Consider the following 17685-nt stretch of genomic DNA (forward strand, 5'->3'; position numbering starts at 1 on the left):
CCTGGCTTACACTTCTGTAGTGTTACAGGATGGTGGAGGTCCACAGGGTGAAGAAGGTTGTGTTCACCCGCAGTTGGCCTCCCTCTGGCTGGATCAGTGGGCGGCTCTGGGGCTGCAGCCAGGCTCCAAGACACCACCCTGTCCTGTGCAGAAAGAAGTACAGGAAGGGCAGCAGCCGGGTAGCCAGTACAGACCCGCACCCTCTTCCTAGGGCACACCGCTCAAGTACGACTCCGGGCCACCCTCCACTGGCACCAAAAAACACGATGTGCGCTCCATCATTGGCAGTCCCGGCCGGCCCTTTCCTGCCCTGCATCCGCTAGACATGATGGCCGACACCCGGGCACTGGAGCGTGCCTGCTACGAAGAGAGTCTAAAGAGCCGGTCGGGGACCAGCAGCAGTGCAGGAGGCTCCATCACACGTGGGGCCCCAGTCGTCGTGCCTGATTTAGGCAAGCCACGGCAAAGCCCACTGACCTACGAAGACCATGGGGCGCCCTTCACCAGCCACCTGCCACGTGGCTCACCTGTGACTACGCGGGAGCCCACGCCACGTCTTCAGGAAGGTGAGTGAGTGACGCTCCCACAGGTTGCCAGCCACTGGCTCCTGCCACAGCCAGTCTGTCTACTGCCCTGCCTCCACACGGCATACAGAGCCTCTTTGCTCCCTAAATTTCCATTAAGGCTGAGGAGAGGCTCAGTGGCTTAAGTACTTGCTGCACAAGCGTGAGGACCTGAGTTCAAACTCCCAGCACCCACATAAGCCAGGCACACTCAGCACAACTGCAATCCTCATGCTTTGCGATGAGATGGAAGGCCAAGATAGAATCTCCTGAAGGCCACAGCCCCTGAAGGGCAGTCCCCATCTCAGCCATGACAGAAAGTGGGGACGTTTGAAGCTGTCTTCTGACCCCCATCCTTCCCTCCTCCCCCCACATACACAACATATTATGGCCTGTGTGTACTTACACTCATGTGCACACACACAACATTTACAATAGTAATAGTTTAAATGAAATGTTCCCATTCTTTAGTGTACATCATTCCAGTAATGTAGCCGTGGTCTAAACGCCATATGTGGGGTCCCCTCTTTCACTCTACTTCTGATTCTTTCAGCCCATCCCCCTCCTTGAGTTCCCCCGCCATTCTCTGCTCCTTCTACAATGCAGCTTTTGCGTGTGGTAGCCCTCGTCACCCTGTTCAGATGTCAGGGCCTGGGGAGGCTGTGCCACCTCCAGCCAGTGCTCCCTTCCTTGTCATCCGTCTCTTACCTGTGACAGTGGCTCCCCGGGGTTCGGCGATCTTGTCTGCTTTGTTCTTGGGGCGATCCCTCTTCTCATCATTTAGGCTGATGACATGAATGAATGAGTAGTGATGGGGAGAATCGATGTTTTCATAAGTCACACAGAGGCCAGAGACGCTGGGACTGCTGACAGCATAGCCCAGTGGCTCTCCTCTAAGGCTGAGACCAGGTGACCTGTCCCCACAGGCAGCCTTCTGTCCAGCAAGACATCCCAGGACCGGAAGCTGACATCAACACCCCGGGAGATCGCCAAGTCCCCACACAGCACTGTGCCCGAGCACCACCCCCACCCCATCTCCCCCTATGAACACTTGCTCCGTGGCGTAAGTGGTGTGGACCTGTACCGCAGCCACATCCCGCTGGCCTTTGACCCCGCCTCCATACCCCGAGGGATCCATTTGGATGCAGGTGGGTACCCTGGGCCTGCAGGCGTGGCGGTCATAATTTCCTGGGTGGGACATTCAGGATCTGGAGAGTGGAGGCAGGGTAGGCTTAGCTCTGAGATCACCAGCAGATTCTAGGGGTCAGGCTGGGTCTCCTGTTTCTCAGTGGGCTTCTTTTCCTGCAGGACTTACCTGTGCTTTGCAGGTGTCTTAAATGAGGGCTCCAGTGTGTGCCATGATGCGCAGCCATTTTCACGGCTCCGTTGTTTGGGTGTCAAGACCTATATTTGATATTTATATTGGGAGTGGTTCTCACAGCCTTGACAGCAGACACCCCACACAATCAGGGAGCATGTCTTAAGCTCTGTGTGCATGTTTGCGTGGCATGTGAGTGCACGAGGAAAGGGAGCACAAAGTCAGGCACGGGCACCTGACCCTCCCTCTCTCCCCAACAGCCGCGGCCTACTACCTGCCCCGGCACCTGGCCCCCAGCCCCGCCTACCCACACCTGTACCCACCTTACCTCATCCGCGGCTACCCTGACACCGCGGCCCTGGAGAACCGCCAGACCATCATCAATGACTACATCACCTCGCAGCAAATGCACCACAATGCTGCCTCTGCCATGGCCCAGCGCGCTGATATGCTGAGGGGTCTGTCGCCACGAGAGTCCTCGCTGGCCCTCAATTATGCCGCTGGCCCACGAGGTAAGTGGCCTAGGACTGTCCTTCAGAGCCTTGTCCTGTGTCTTCCTGTGCTGTGGTGTGCAAAAGATGCTAGTGTCTCTGTGTATCCTGCACTATGCAAGGTGAGCAGAACGGGCCACGTGGATGCCACCGAGTGCAGCGGTTGGCTGGGTGGACTTGGGGGAAGAGGGGCGGTGTTTCTCGTATCAGTTCACATCTAGCAACAGTGTGAGTAGCGGCATCTCTTGCTGTTGTGCACATGGGCCTTGACATGTTCCGAGCCCCTGTGCATCATCTTTCAGCATCCGAGAGATGAGAACACAGGCTGGGAGTGTGGTATTGCCCACCTCTACTCTAAGAACTCAGGAGGTTAGAAGCAGGAGGATCAGGAGTTCAAGGCCAGCCTCAGCTACATAGAGTTTGAGGCTAGCCTGGGCTACGTGATGTGCTCTCAATACAAATCACAGAAAAGAAAATCTGAGGCTGTTTGGAGCACTGATTTTTAGAGTCTTCAAACAGCCCGGGTCCCTTTGTTAGGTTTGTTCAAAGATGACCTTGTAGATTCTGAAGCCACTCTGGGGGCTGTGGGGGTGAGGCCTGAATGCAGGGAGCTGACTGTAGGGCAGGGCTGTCTGCAAGGGGGAGGCAGTGCTTTGGCTCAGGAAATGTTGGTTCAGAGGTACTACGTGCCAAGGCGGCCAGGCTCCTACAACTGACATCCCCCCCCACAGGTATTATCGACCTGTCCCAAGTGCCACACCTGCCCGTGCTGGTGCCACCAACGCCAGGCACCCCTGCCACCGCCATCGACCGCCTTGCCTACCTCCCCACAGCGCCCCCACCCTTCAGCAGCCGCCACAGCAGTTCACCGCTGTCCCCAGGTGCGCCTACCAAGTGGGTGGGTGGGTACGTGCCTCATTCCTTTGTTCGTCGGGTAAATGCTCACCCACTGGGCTCTAGCTCAGACTCTGACCTTGGGGTTTCCAGGAGGCCCCACTCACCTGGCTAAACCAACTGCCACATCCTCGTCAGAGCGGGAACGGGAACGGGACCGTGAGCGAGAACGAGACAAGTCCATCCTCACGTCTACCACGACAGTGGAGCATGCACCCATCTGGAGACCTGGTAGGGCACCCCAGACCCCGCCCCACCCCCAGGTCCTCATGGGCCTCCTGGGCCTGCCCCCTGACTCGGCGGCCTGTCACCAGGTACGGAGCAGAGCAGCGGGGCTGGGGGCAGCAGCCGCCCCGCCTCCCACACCCACCAGCACTCGCCCATCTCCCCCCGGACCCAGGACGCCTTGCAGCAGAGGCCCAGTGTGCTGCACAACACGAGCATGAAGGGCGTGGTCACCTCCGTGGAACCCAGCACGCCCACGGTCCTGAGGTGGGCCAGGTTGGCACTGGGGGGAAACAAGCCTGGGGGGAGGGCACACAGATGGATGCGCTGAGTGGGAGGGGATTGTGTGGATGGGCAGATGGGTAGAGAGTCGAGCAGACGGCAGGATTGGTAGGTGGGTGGAGGAATGTATTGGCAAGAATGTTATGAGAGAGTGGGTAGGCGGGTGGCGTTGAGGCAGGTGAAAGATGGCTCAGAGAAGGGTATGCGGTGGGTAGATGAGATAGATGTACAGGTAGCTGGGCAGAGGATGGTGGATAGAGCATGCTTTGGGTAGACAGGTGTATATGGGTGGACAGAGCAAGAATGATGGCTAACTGCGTTGCAGGGGTAGGGATGGATGGATGGATGGGTGGGTGGGAGGGTGGATGGATGGATGGATGGATGGGTGGGTGGGTGGGTGGATGGATGGGTAGATGGCAAGCTGATGAGTGGGCAGATGGGTAGATGGATAAATATGTGGGAATGCAGGCAGATGGATGGGTCAGGTGGATGAATGGGTGGGTTGGAGGGGAGGCGGATGAATGGATGGGTAGGTGGATGGATGGGTGGATGAGAGCAGAGTGATGGACAGGTAGGCAAACATAGATGAATGAGCAGATGAGTGGGCCGGCATGTGGGCGGGTGGATGATGGGTAACTGGATGGTGCATGTGTAAGCAGGTGGGTGGATAATAGACGGATGGGTGAATTGAAACGTATAAAAAGGTGGGTGGGAGATGGATGAATGGAAGGGTAGATGTGATGGAGAGGTGAGCAGATGGATGCACGTGTGGACGGTGGGTGAGTGGACAGACGGATGGACGGATGGGCTGACAGGTGGTGGGTAATGAGCTGTGAGCATGAGTCAGTTGGTGGTACCTAGTATATCAGGCTCAGGAGGACCAATTTGAAGAAAAAGGAACAGGGGGCTTAGTGGAGCTGCAGTGCTGGTGCTGCCCGGGATGCCAGTCCCGTGTCCCCGGCTTGTGTGCTTTACTGCTGAGAGGCTATGCATCTGTGCCAGCTTCTAGGAGCGCCTCCTGCTTGGGCTTCTGCCCTCTGCTCACCTCCATCGCATCTGGCCATGTGGCAGTGGCCATCCTTGGGAAAGAATAGTCTGTCTTTTCCTGCATGGGTTGCTGTCTTCTCAGAAGCTCTGGCATCTTTGCCTTAATTGGTGCTGAATTCTCAGGGTTGGGATGGTACTTGGTGCCTGGTAGGAACTCAGTGAAAAGCTTTGGGCAAGAGGGACTGAATGGCCCAGCATAGGTCAGTCAGGAGGGCAGGCTTATTTGGGAGTCTCGGAGTGCGAGCATCTATTAGTCATCGGCAGGGGCTCCGAGGGGGTGGCCAACACTCTCTGAACCTGTCTTTCTCTCCCTTCCAGGTCCACTTCCACCTCTTCACCTGTCCGCCCAGCTGCCACATTCCCACCTGCTACCCACTGCCCACTCGGTGGCACCCTTGAAGGGGTCTACCCTACCCTCATGGAGCCCGTCCTGTTACCCAAGGAAACTTCTCGGGTTACCCGGCCTGAGCGGCCCCGTGTGGACACTGGTCATGCCTTCCTCGCCAAGCCCCCAGCCCGGGAGCCTTCCTCCTCACCCAACAAGAGCTCTGAGCCCCGATCCCTAGCACCCCCCAGCTCCAGCCACACAGCCATCGCCCGCACCCCAGCAAAGAGCCTTGCACCCCACCATGCCAGTCCGGACCCGCCGGCGCCTGCCTCGGCCTCAGATCTGCACCGAGAAAAGACTCAAAGTAAACCCTTTTCCATCCAGGAATTGGAACTCCGTTCTCTGGGTAAGACCACCCTGACAGCGGCCACGTTCATAGACGCAATAATCACGCGTCAAATTGCTCACGAAAGGGGGCCGCGAGAAGGAGGTTCGCTGGCCAACGACTCCCCAGGCGACGGTAAGACTTCCGGCCCGCCGCCTGCCTACCCCATCTGTGGCCTAAAGATATTTTCAGATCTTTGCTTTTAATTTTTCCCCCCTTTTTTGGTTGGTCTTGGTATTTTGTTTTGAGCTCGTCCTCATCTGTTCACACGCTGTGGTGACTCCAGCCCGCACGGGCACTCATCATCTGCACACCCTTTCATCATGAGTCTTTTTGGTTTTGTTTTTTTTCCTTTTTTCTTTTTGGATTTTTTCGCCTTTTTTCCTTTAATGAATGGATCTATGGTTTGGACTCCGACTCGCCTCCCATCTCCTGCCACCACCTGCACCTTCGTTTAGGGGGTGGGGATGTGGGGGCTACAGCTGACTGCTGCCCCTGTTCATGGAGGAAGTTAAGGCAGGGAATAAGGTGGGAGAGAAGAGGGCTAAGGCTGTCCAGGAAGGCTGGGTGTCCACCTCTCCTTCCCACGCCAGCATCCAGCCCAGAGAGAATGAGGTTCTGTGCTCTGGGTCAGAGGAGGCAGGAATAGTCCAGTCTGAGCCCCCACCCCACCGCTGTACACATGTGCCCTCCCATTTCTTCACCACCACCAGTCTGTTTTCCTCACCCTAGCCCCACTGCCCAAGCCAGACTCCCACAGTCCTTTGGGTGTGTCTGTGCCTCTCTGGCACCCCTAGGCTGATATCATGTCCTTCCATCCTAAGGCCCAGCCAGTCTGGAGGAGTGGCTGGGAGACAGCCAGCACCTCAGCCCAGGCCCATGCCGCATTCTGACTCCAGCCCGCTTGTTACAGGTTACCACAGTGGAGCTGGCTACAGCCCTGATGGGGTGGAACCCATTAGCCCTGTGAGCTCGCCCAGCCTGACCCATGACAAGGGGCTCTCCAAACCCTTGGAGGAGCTAGAGAAGAGCCACTTGGAGGGGGATCTGCGACACAAGCAGCCAGGTGACACCCGGGAGAGCATCAGGTGGGGAAACTGAGGTGCAACCCCAAGCTGTCCCCCGCCCCTGACAGCTCTCTTGTGTCCTCAGGCCCCATGAAGCTCAGTGGGGATGCTGCCCACCTCCCACATCTGCGGCCACTGCCCGAGAGCCAACCCTCATCCAGCCCACTCCTCCAGACTGCCCCAGGCATCAAAGGTCACCAGAGGGTGGTCACCCTGGCTCAGCACATCAGTGTAAGTGCCTGTCTCTGTCCCTGCCGCTGGGAGAGCAAGTGGGTATGAGGGTGACATCCCAGAGTCTGACAGGTGCTAACCATGCAGTGGCCAGCACACCCAGTCCTTTGGGGCCATCACCATAAGGCCACATGGGGACACTTACTCAGGAGACAAATCTGCATCAGGGTTCTGCCTACCCTCCCAGGCTGGCCCCTGAACTGCCCCCTCTCCGCAGGAGGTCATCACACAGGACTACACGCGTCACCACCCACAGCAGCTCAGTGGCCCCCTGCCTGCCCCTCTCTACTCTTTCCCTGGAGCCAGCTGCCCTGTCTTGGATCTCCGCCGCCCACCTAGCGACCTCTACCTCCCACCCCCTGAACATGGCACCCCAGCCCGGGGATCCCCGCACAGCGAAGGGGGCAAGAGGTGAGGATATACTCACATCTGTGTCAGATGCCGACTGAGGGACAGTGAGGTGGGGCTGAGCTCAGCGGGGTGTTGGGTTGATGGGAAACTGATATTCAGGGTAGTAAAAGCTCACTAAGGTCCCAGAACCAGCACAAAGTAGGATGCCAGCTGTGTACCCTATATATACCAACTCAGCCAGGGATCAGACATACCACTCAGCATTGAGCAGATGGGGAAACTGAGGCATAGAGAAGCGAGTTGCCATCCCGTACCGTGTACACACATACACTCTTACCTTGGCTGGGTTGGTGCTCCGGGCATGAGAATAGGTGGGCCTTTGGCTCAGGACCGGAGCGAGGCCTCCGAGAGGCCCGGGTATAGGCCGTCGGATCTCAGGGGAACAGTGAGGTTCTGGCACGGGTGTCTCAGGGTCAGAACACCCTGGGCAGCCTGGCATGGTGGCACACACCGCTAAGCACAGGTGATGAGGCTCTGGGGACACAGAGTTAGGCCAGCCTGGATAACACAGCAAGTCCCCCACTCAAAAATAAACAAAAATCAAAAGCTCCTCCTACGGACCAGTCTCAGCAGCCCAGGGGACTCCATATCTCAGCTGCCACCCTCTGGCCATTCACATGGAAAAACGCAGGGCTTTACCTTATAGTGGAGCGCTGCTGTGGGCAGTGGGGTGTCCCCTTTGCCAGGAAGAGCTCTACCCTCGGCTGACGCTGTCTCCATTAGGTCCCCAGAACCCAGCAAAACATCAGTTCTGGGCAGCAGCGAGGATGGCATTGAACCCGTGTCCCCACCAGAGGGCTTGACCGAGCCAGGACACCCTCGGAGTACTGCATACCCACTGCTGTATCGGGACGGGGAGCCGGGAGAGCCCAGGTACCCAGGGCACAAACCCTGCCCGGAGGCAGCAGTTTCAGTTCTATGTACACCAGGGCCTCAGCCCTCTACTGTGGCGGCTGTTAGCCCCTTCACAGCTCAGCAGGCTGAAAAACCGTCATGGGACTCAGTGGCAGCACCCTGACCCATCTAGGATCTCAGCCTAATTCATACTGAGGATTTGAGAGTAAACTAAGCTAGGCCAGACAGGGTAGGGGTGTATGGGGACACAGTGGACAGGCTTCCAGCCTCAGGGAGCGTGTGTCCTTGGGGCTTCTTGTGTTAAAACTGGCTGCAAGAGGTTCTTGGGGCAACTCATAGAACACCTTGGACGCTCACAAGCTACCCCAAACCAAGGCTAGGTATGGACCCCAGCAGGCCTGGAATGGCGAAATGGTTGGTCTTTATAGCACTTCACTGTGACTCAAGTGGCAAGCTAAGCTCCCTCTTACTGAAGGCTTGCAAGGGCAGTGGCCAGCCTGTTGACCCCGGGCATCTCATGCTCCCTCAGAATGGGCTCCAAGTCTCCAGGCAACACCACCCAGCCGCCAGCCTTCTTCAGTAAGCTGACTGAGAGCAACTCCGCCATGGTGAAGTCTAAGAAACAGGAGATCAACAAGAAACTCAACACCCACAACCGGAACGAGCCAGAATACAGTAAGGGGAAGCCAGGGCTGGGACTGGCACTGGGAGGAAGCTAATACTCTAAGCCCCACCCCAGAGGAGCCTACATTCTGCCAGTACTGACTGGCTTGGTATGTAGTGCGACAATAATACCCTGCACGCTGTAGGCGCTCAGTAAAGCCTGTGCAAATACCCGAGTGCCAGGGAACACAGCACATTGCTCCAGGATTATGCCACAGACAGGGCGCCATTCACCAGGACTGACGTGGGTGGACAAGGACTTTATCCTTAGCTCAGGGTCACATGGACCAGATGCTTAGGAAAACGCACTGGAAACACAAGTGAGGGCTTTGCACCGTCCCCTCCCAGCAGTAGTTCCCTTCCTGGGTGGCTGGGACAGACGGGCAAGGCTCTCCCCTTCCGGAGCTTGACTATAGAAGCCCGTGCTGGTAGCACAAGCCTAGGTTGGTAGCCAACTGGCAGACTCAGCCTCGAGCTTACTAGGTCCCTGGTTGTGCCCAGATGCTCAGCTCAGACTGCACAGGGGACAGGTAGGGTGCAGATCTCCCAGAACTGGTAAACTCAGATTTGCCTACCTTGTCACCCTGCTCTAGACATTGGCCAGCCTGGGACGGAAATCTTCAACATGCCCGCCATCACAGGAGCAGGTAACCCTCCCGCGTGTCTGCATAGCAAGCTCTCTTCCCCAACTGCTGATTTAGGGTCAAATTTGACCCCTCTTCCCGGGTCAGTGGACCCAGAGTGACACAGCAGGCCAGCCAGCCTCCGCTGCCTAGAGTCTTCCCCACGTGAGGAGTTTCTGGGGTTTAAGGTCAGGGTTCCTCAAGTAGTCAGGTACACATCACCTGGAAACACCTGCGCATTTGCTGGGGCTGGGGAGTGTCACCAGATGTGAACCAGGTGGACTGAACTTAGAATGTACACAGGCATCCCTCATACTAAAGTCTCCATTTGGGGATTCCATGGGGAGCTTCAGCGTTGAAATCAAATGAGGATGCATAACGGAAATGGGTGTCAAACTCACAGTTTGTGGCAGAAATTGCAGGCTCTTGGGACTTAGATTGTCTTGGGGGAGGGAGCTCCAGGCTCCTGGCCAGGGTCTCCATGGCTATAATTGTATTGTTCCTGTGAAAAAAACTGGGTGGGACCAAATGGGCTTGGTGACACCTGAAGGGGACTGAGTGAGGCCCAGGGTCGTCTGTGGGGACATGCACTCCATGCCAGAGGAACAAGGGGTGTGGAGCCTTGGGCCCTGCAAACAAGGTGGCCAGACACATCCTTGGGGACATTTGCAGAGGACCACAGGAGCCGCAAAGCGGAAGGGAGGAGGGGTTCTGGCAGGGAATGTCACATGCCCAGAAACATCGTGGTGACTTTGCTGAGCCCCAGGCAGAAGGAAACTTCAATCAAGGCAATAATGTGGTTGGAAATGAATGTTTCTAGAGTGTTCTAAATGTTGATATAGATGCTAGACACCCAGGTATATGTACATAAAGAAATTCATAGGGCAATACAGTGAGTGATTTGTACTAAAGCCTAATTTAGTTGTCTCGTACACACAAACACACATACACACGCACACACACTCGCATGTATGTGTGTGTACCTACTCATAAATTTCCCTTAAATGTTAGTTCTCCAAGACATGTCTCCAGGCCAGGCCTGGCTGGTAACACTATCTTCCTGCCAGAGATAAATGGGGAAAGTCATGCTTGTGCCCAGTGCCATTGAGCCATGAGCTCAACACCCTGGGGACAAGGCCCAGGAGCAATGCCCCATCAGGAGGCTCCCCTGTCCCCCTCCGCCTTCTTCTGGATGTGGAGGAGTAGGTGGGGCTTGTTTATTTGGGGTTGTGTTTTTTAATGTTTACCCCTGTTGGGAAGGTCACTTTCGTTTTTGTTTTGTTTTGTTTCTGTTTTTGATAACTTGGTCCTGAGGGAAGATACCTGTTGCTGTGAGTGGCCCTGGCCCCAAGTTTGCCTGAAATGCAAGTGAAGGAGATGAGCCTGGGCCACCAACAGTCACCCTGGAATGGGGTTGTGAAAGTGACTGCCCCTCCCATCCTCAGGAGCCTGGCTAGTTTACAAACCAGGGACTTGCTAGCATATTGGGCCCTGCGGTTTTTCACTAGGCTCAGGCAGCCTGGAGGTTCACAGGACTCCACGGAATGGCCTGTGGCCTAGGCTGGGAACCCTGCAGATAAGGTTTTGTTGTTGTTGGTAATGATTTGGGGGTTTTGGTTTGGTTTGTTGAGTTTGGGGTGAGGTTGGTTTGGTGGTTGTTGGTTATTCCATTGTTCTCTTTCTGTTTGTCTGGGTTTTAAGGATTTCTTTTGGCATTTGAATAGAAGCAAGGACCTTGTACTTCCCCAGCAAGTGTCCTGCCCCTGAGTGACCATCTGTCCATCCTCTTAACTCCTTTTTACTCTGAGTCAGTTATCTCTAGCACTGATTGGACTAAACTCACTCTGTAGACTAGGCTAGCTCAAGCTTGTTATCCTCCTAAGTGGCTGTGGTTCCAGGCCTGCTAATCAAGCTCCAGCCCTCAAGAGGTTCTGGAAGCATCCTGAGTCTGCCCAGCCTGGCATTTGCAAAACGTCCCAGAGCACAGTTCATGAGAGGGAGGGAGGGAGGGGCCCTACACCTGTCTAGCGCTGCCCTGTCCTCGCACGCACATAACTGCATGGCTGTGACCCCATCCCTTGTGCCCAGCTCTATACCTTTCTCCTCTGGCTCTTACGGGGAGAGATGGGGCAGGGGAGGCAAGCCCAGCTTGGGGTATCAGGCAAACTGAGGTCCCTTGAGGAAAGGGAGGAGCGCAGGGGGTCCTCTGGTCACCTTCCCTCCCCAAGTCCTTGCTGGAATCCACCCTCCAGAACACCATGGCTGGATCTCTACCCCACTCCCCTCGTCCCTAGCACCTAGCTCTGGCTTGACAGCCTCTTCTTAGGCCACCCACTGTAGTCAAAATTAAATAAACAGCCTCAGCTGGCATTGGAGTAAAGAGAAGACTTCTGATTTCCTGAGGACAGAGTAGAAATGGGGCTGGGGATCCTCTAGCTGCCCCAGACCCCCTCCCTGGAGCAGCCGTGAGCTGCAGGGACCGTCAGAAGCAGTTTCAATACCCAGCAGAGTGGCGGGCGGGCGGGATGAACAACACTGCAGTTGTGTCTCACTGTGTCTCTCTCTCTTCCCTCCCCTTTCTCTCTCGCGCCCTCTGGCTCCCTGGCCCCGGCCCCCGTGTGTCTGTCTGTCTGTCTCTCTCCCAGGCCTTATGACCTGTAGAAGCCAGGCGGTGCAAGAACACGCCAGCACCAACATGGGGCTAGAGGCCATTATTAGAAAGGCGCTTATGGGTAAATATGATCAGTGGGAAGAGCCCCCGCCGCTCGGCGCCAATGCTTTTAACCCTCTGAATGCCAGTGCCAGCCTGCCCGCTGCCGCTATGCCCATAACCACTGCTGACGGACGGAGTGACCACGCACTCACCTCGCCAGGTCTGCAGGCCTGCCCCCGCCCGCCCGGCTGTGTCCCTCCCCTCCCCGGTGTCGTTAATCCTCTCACCTCCCTCCTCGAGCTTGGGAGCCTTATTTTTGTGCGTGTTTGACATCTAGTTTGCTAATCCAGAACTGGTCGGACACCCCATGTTGTGGAGGGTGCCCCCTCGGCCCCAGCACTGCTGCTTCTCCCGTGCTCACACTGCTACCCACATCCCACCCCCTCCTCCGCTGCTGCGTGGTCAGGGATGGCAGTGGCCAGGCCCACCATGTGTTGGGAGGAGTCTAGTGTGCACGTGACCCCTCAAGGTCAGACAGCACACAGTCAGCTCTCACTTGGCCAATGCCTGTTAGCATTTGCCGTCCCCAAGCAAGGGCACAACCAAAGAGGTGCTCGGCTGTCTGCTTCGGGAGTCAGGTCAGCCTTGAGGTCTGGACCTCTCAGTAGAGGCCTTCAGGTCTAGCATAGCCCAGGGCCATCTTGGGCAGTGTATGTCATTCAGCCAAGATCTGATGCTTCTCACTGAGGGGGTACAGTCCTAGAGGGGCACCCAGAAGGGTAGTCACCAACCTTCCTTAAAATGTTCCTCTATTGGGCCATCTGCTGAACTCTTAGTCTACCGGCTCAGGGCTTCTCACACTAGCTTCCTGTCTAGGAGCCCTAGGAGGCAGGTGGTTCCCCAAGGCAAAAGTCCCCCGCCCACTGCCCCTCCTCAGTGTTGGTGTGGGTATCTTGCCGTCAGCACCATCTAACTCATCCCCTCTGGACTTTGTCCCCTGCAGGTGGTGGCGGGAAAGCCAAGGTTTCTGGCAGACCCAGCAGCCGAAAAGCCAAGTCCCCAGCCCCAGGCCTGGGGTCCGGAGACCGGCCACCTTCTGTCTCCTCAGTACACTCAGAAGGGGACTGCAATCGCCGAACACCCCTCACCAACCGGGTGTGGGAGGACCGGCCCTCATCTGCAGGTGCGTGTCTGCAGGGTAGGGATGTAGACAAGGGGTAAGGCGGCCACCCAGGAGAGGTGGTCCCTGGCCCCCTAGCTCGAAGGGTGTAGGAAGCAACAGATCAGAGGATCCTCACAGCCGGCCAGACCAGTTCTGCAGAGGAGCCTGGCATTCTTTTATGCCTATCAAGCACTGTAGGGTTTTGGCAGAAAAGCAGAAGGCAGTGGAAGGCAGACCAGAGGGAGAAATGGAAAGGTTACACAGTCTAAGCCAAAGGTGGCAGGGCTGTGCAGTGAAGAGGCAAAGGGATAGGGTTGCATGGTGCCAGCCCAGGAGACCCAGGCTCTGGCTCCTGGTATGGCAGCAGGGTCCCGGGGTGGTTACGCTGCTCACAGAGCCCTCTCCAGTGCTCTCATCTTTCCCACAGGGTCCACGCCTTTCCCCTACAACCCTTTGATTATGCGGCTCCAGGCAGGTGTCATGGCCTCCCCGCCCCCACCCGGCCTGGCTGCAGGCAGTGGGCCCCTAGCTGGTCCCCACCACGCCTGGGACGAGGAGCCCAAGCCACTGCTGTGTTCACAGTATGAGACACTCTCGGACAGCGAGTGACTCTAAGTTGGAGGGGAGCAGTGCCAGGTCCCTGCAGGAGGCAGAAGCAGCCCAGCATGGAGCAGGCAGCTGTCGACTCTCCCCACTGAGGAAGGAGCCCCTGAGTCTGCCTGCGCGTCCATCTGTCCGTCCACCCATCTGTCCATCCAGAGCTGGCATCCTGCCTGTCTAAAGCCTTAACTAAGACTCCCGCCCTGGGCTGGCCCTGCGCAGTGACCTTACTCAGGGGATGTTTACCTGGTGCTTGAGAGGGGAGTGCACAGGAGCGGAGAACAGAGGGCCCGGCGGGGGTACAGCGATCATGTGTCAGTTGTACGCATGCATCTGGGGCAGCGGGGACCCAACGCAGAATGACCAGGCACCTCCACGCCACTGCCTCGCCCCTTAACGCATTTGGAACCAAAGTCTAAGCTGAGCTCGTGGCCCCGCCCCTCCCTCTGCCCCCAGCCCGCTCGCTTGCGCTCTGGACAAACGTTCCCAGCTTATCCTGCCCCAGTGCTGTCATCACAGTCCCCAAAGGCCACCCAGCCCACAAGACTGGGAACCCATCAAACAGGTGGGTGCACAAGGGTCCATGCGTGGCCTGGGGCACGGATGTTTGTAGGAACTGGACCGTTCCGGCCGTCGCTGTGGCGATGGAGGGAAGGCAGGTGTAAATGGTGTTGGCTTACAGGGTATATTTTTGATACCTTCAATGAGTTAATTCAGACGTTTCACACAAGGAAGGAGACTCTCGTGTTACTGCTGCTGCGCTTTGGCCTCTGCTTACCGTTCCAGAGGCTTGTGCCGGCCAAGGCGGTGACCCCACTATACGCAGGACTGGGGGGCAGGGGCGCCGGCACACAGCCCTGCACCCTCCCTCCTCCCTTCCTTGGGCAGAATGGACTTGATGCATATTCTGTGGCCGCCATCTGTGCACGGCGGCATTCTGTCATTTACACATGTTGTTCCAATTAAAAAGCAAATTATACTCAAGTTACAAAGCTTCCACTCTGCTTCTCACTGGACAGCGGGGGCGGAACGACCGTAGCACCCCAGGTAGAGTGCCAACAGAGGGCATCCAGTGTTCGCGGCTATGGGGAAGCCACCAGGTACCCTATGGGGAGCCCATTGGGTATTTACACCCATGGTCATTGTACAGGGGTGTTCATACCTGTACAGAAGCTGCTAGGTGTTCACACCACGGTGACTGTGGGGCGTTTGTGCCTGGAGTAAGGGCATGGAGTGTTCACACTTGTGTTGACAATATGCGGTGTTTGCACTGCCTGGAGGGGGGCGTTGAGTAGTTGAGGCTGTGATGAGGTTGTGGGGTGTTCACACCTGTGGTGCGTGTCAGAGATTCACACCTGCAATGGGAGCCTAGGGTGGATGCTTGTGAAGGTGGCAGGTGTTCTCACTCATAGTGATAGCGTACATACATCATTTACATGGAGAAGATTACTGTCTTACAATAGGCATGGGGTCCTTGTCCATGGCGAGGTTTCTAGTGTTCTTGCTTATGAGTGTAAATGTCCAACAGTTACATCTGCGACAAGGGTGTGTGTCTATCACATCTGTGGTGAGGGTGTCCTGGGCGACTCTTGTTTCTTGCTATGAACTATTGTATTTTTCTGGCCCATTGTGTTGGTGGTTTTTTGTTTTTTTTTTTTTTTTTTTGGCTTAACCAAAATGACCGATCCTACATCTTTGGGTTTGGCATAAAAAGGCTCAAAAGAGCCATGCTGCCACCTTGGTGGTCTGTTTCAGTCAGGGTCCTCTAGACCAGTGGCTCTCAGCCTTCCTAATGCTGCGGCCCTTTAATACAGTTCCTCATGTTGTGGTGACCCCACCTATAAGATTATTTTCGTGGCTACTTCATAACTGTAATTTTGCTATTCTTATGAATTATAATGTAAATATCTGATATGCAGGATATCTGGTATATGACCCCTGTGATCGTTCAACCCCCAAAGGGGTCATGACCACCGGTTGAGATCCACTGTGCACACACACTCTCTCACCCTGTCCCTCTCCCTTTCTATCCCTCCTTTCTTTTCTATCTTTCTATATGTATATATATTCTGTATGTATATATGTGTGTGTATATATAAATTCTGATATCTATATATAGATATCAGAATTTATCAGAATTTATTAAGAATAAGCTCTTTAAAAAATATTTGTATTATTTTTCTATGTGCATTGATGTTTGATCCATATATACATCTGTGCACCACGTGCTTACCTGGTACCAGCAGAGATCAGACTGGAGTTACGGGTGCTATGAGCCACCAGTGTGGGTGCTGGGAGCAGAACCCAGGTCCTCTAGAAGAGCAGCCAATGCCTTGACCACTGAACCATCTCTCTGGCTCCTTAAGTTAGCTTTAAAATCGTAACAAGAGCCAGATCCTGAATGCCTCAACATTCCGAATGTCCCAGAACAGCTTGCCTCTCACTTGGGGCAGGGGTCACACCCCTTAGTCACCAAGTCCACAAGGTGGCGTGCATCCATAGTACCAGCCTGGCATCTGGGAGCCCAGAAGGTTTCTGGAGTCTGCTGGTCCCTATTGCATGATGCAAGCTTAGAAACTCCAGTTCTCAGGTCAGCCAGGGAGGGCAAAGCCACGTGGGGAGCAAAGGGCGAGATGACCTTTCTCCTGACAAAGGCTCCTTATCTGACTGCTGCCTGAAGGTGCCACCCGCCATCAGGGTCGGCTTCGCCACATCCAAACCATCAGGACAGTTTTTCAGGTGAGGATTTGTGACACGGTGACATGAAAACCAACCATTAGTAGCTCCCTCCCACAGCAGAGCCAAGGGGGCTTCCGGACTTCACAGGGAGATGTGTGATTTGCTGTAGCCTTGAGCCTGCAGCCTGGCGCCCCTCACGCCCACACATGCCCTCTGCACAGCAGAGCCCTGTGTGCAATACCAGCCGGTGCAGCTGACCTCTGCCTGTCTGCTTCACCTGTCTCCAGAACTGGTTTAAGGGACTTCCCGAGGCAAGGGATGGGATATTAGGCCTCTGGCACCCACTGCCTGATTAACTCAAGGGAGGAGGCCTTCTTAGCTTTCAACTTCCCAACACTGACCTGGGTTGAACTCCCTTGGCCTACCCATGTAGATGGCAGGTTTGGGCGCCTCTCATACCATAGCCTGCGGATGGTGCTGGCTGGAGTCACCAGAGGCCGTCCACTCAGAGAGTTTACACATCGGGCAGAGCCGTGAGCTCAGCCCTGCCTTGCACTACACACCTGCCAGGGTGTCTGCCTTACACTAACGGAGTCAGCCTTCTCCCAAACCTCAGCTCTGAACCCAGGCAGCCAAGGATGCTGTGACAGACGTCCAGAAGGAAGCCCACCTTGGCTCTACTGGCAGGTGAGTGGGTCTGCCTGAAGGAAAGAGATTCCATAGCAGGGGGCAGCCTGGGAATCCAAAGCAGCCATACCTGCCACACCTGCCCTGGGCAGGGGTTTAGCTGGGAAGGCTGAAGGGAGTGGAAAGAGGAAGTGGACAACGGGAGGTGGGTATCGCTGACCCTAGCACCACCTCCCCAGTGCACTCCAAGCACCCGGTGCCAGCTACCTGGGATGTCTGAGCTGGGGTGGGGAGAGGCATTTGCATCCTCCAGGGGCTCCAAGTTGCCCTGAGTTCATCTGTGAACTACAGGAACAGTCATGAGCAGAAACCTGGGAGTCACAGGCAGGCCTGTACTATGCCAGCCAGAACATAGGGGCCTTGGTCGGGCTCAGCCTGTGTTCAGGCTGCAATACAAAAGCCAGCAAGCAGGTGGCGCTGTAGGGCCTCACCCTGGACATAACCAGCTCCACTAGGCTAGGCAGGTTGCTTTGTCAGACCTTTGAGCTGCCACCAAATAGAGCTAACTGGTCTGAGCCCAG

General features: G+C 56.0%; 1 protein-coding gene across 10 annotated transcripts in view; it reads left to right on the plus strand.

The window, feature by feature from the left end:
- The window catches only part of Ncor2 (nuclear receptor corepressor 2), a 149498-nt gene extending 134699 nt beyond the window's left edge, over positions 1-14799 (plus strand). For 4 of the 10 annotated variants that reach the window (XM_013349929.2, XM_026784148.1, XM_013349940.2 and 1 more), the window contains exons 34-49: positions 212-566; positions 1490-1711; positions 2142-2393; positions 3104-3253; positions 3360-3497; positions 3581-3758; positions 5139-5554; positions 6447-6599; positions 6686-6831; positions 7049-7242; positions 7966-8115; positions 8627-8772; positions 9354-9407; positions 12029-12256; positions 13040-13219; positions 13626-14799. In XM_013349929.2, the coding sequence (XP_013205383.1) occupies positions 212-566; positions 1490-1711; positions 2142-2393; positions 3104-3253; positions 3360-3497; positions 3581-3758; positions 5139-5554; positions 6447-6599; positions 6686-6831; positions 7049-7242; positions 7966-8115; positions 8627-8772; positions 9354-9407; positions 12029-12256; positions 13040-13219; positions 13626-13807 (3144 nt within the window). In that variant the 3' untranslated portion in view covers positions 13808-14799. Of the gene's footprint in view, positions 1-211; positions 567-1489; positions 1712-2141; positions 2394-3103; positions 3254-3359; positions 3498-3580; positions 3768-5138; positions 5669-6446; positions 6600-6685; positions 6832-7048; positions 7243-7965; positions 8116-8626; positions 8773-9353; positions 9408-12028; positions 12257-13039; positions 13220-13625 lie in introns of all 10 variants that reach the window. The other 6 variants (XM_013349886.2, XM_026784140.1, XM_013349912.2 and 3 more) reach the window with 3 other exon arrangements.
- The last annotated feature ends 2886 nt before the right edge of the window (positions 14800-17685 follow it).

The sequence above is a fragment of the Microtus ochrogaster genome, chromosome 2, assembly GCF_000317375.1.
Source record: "Microtus ochrogaster isolate Prairie Vole_2 chromosome 2, MicOch1.0, whole genome shotgun sequence".
In the NCBI taxonomy this organism is placed as follows: domain Eukaryota; kingdom Metazoa; phylum Chordata; class Mammalia; order Rodentia; family Cricetidae; genus Microtus; species Microtus ochrogaster.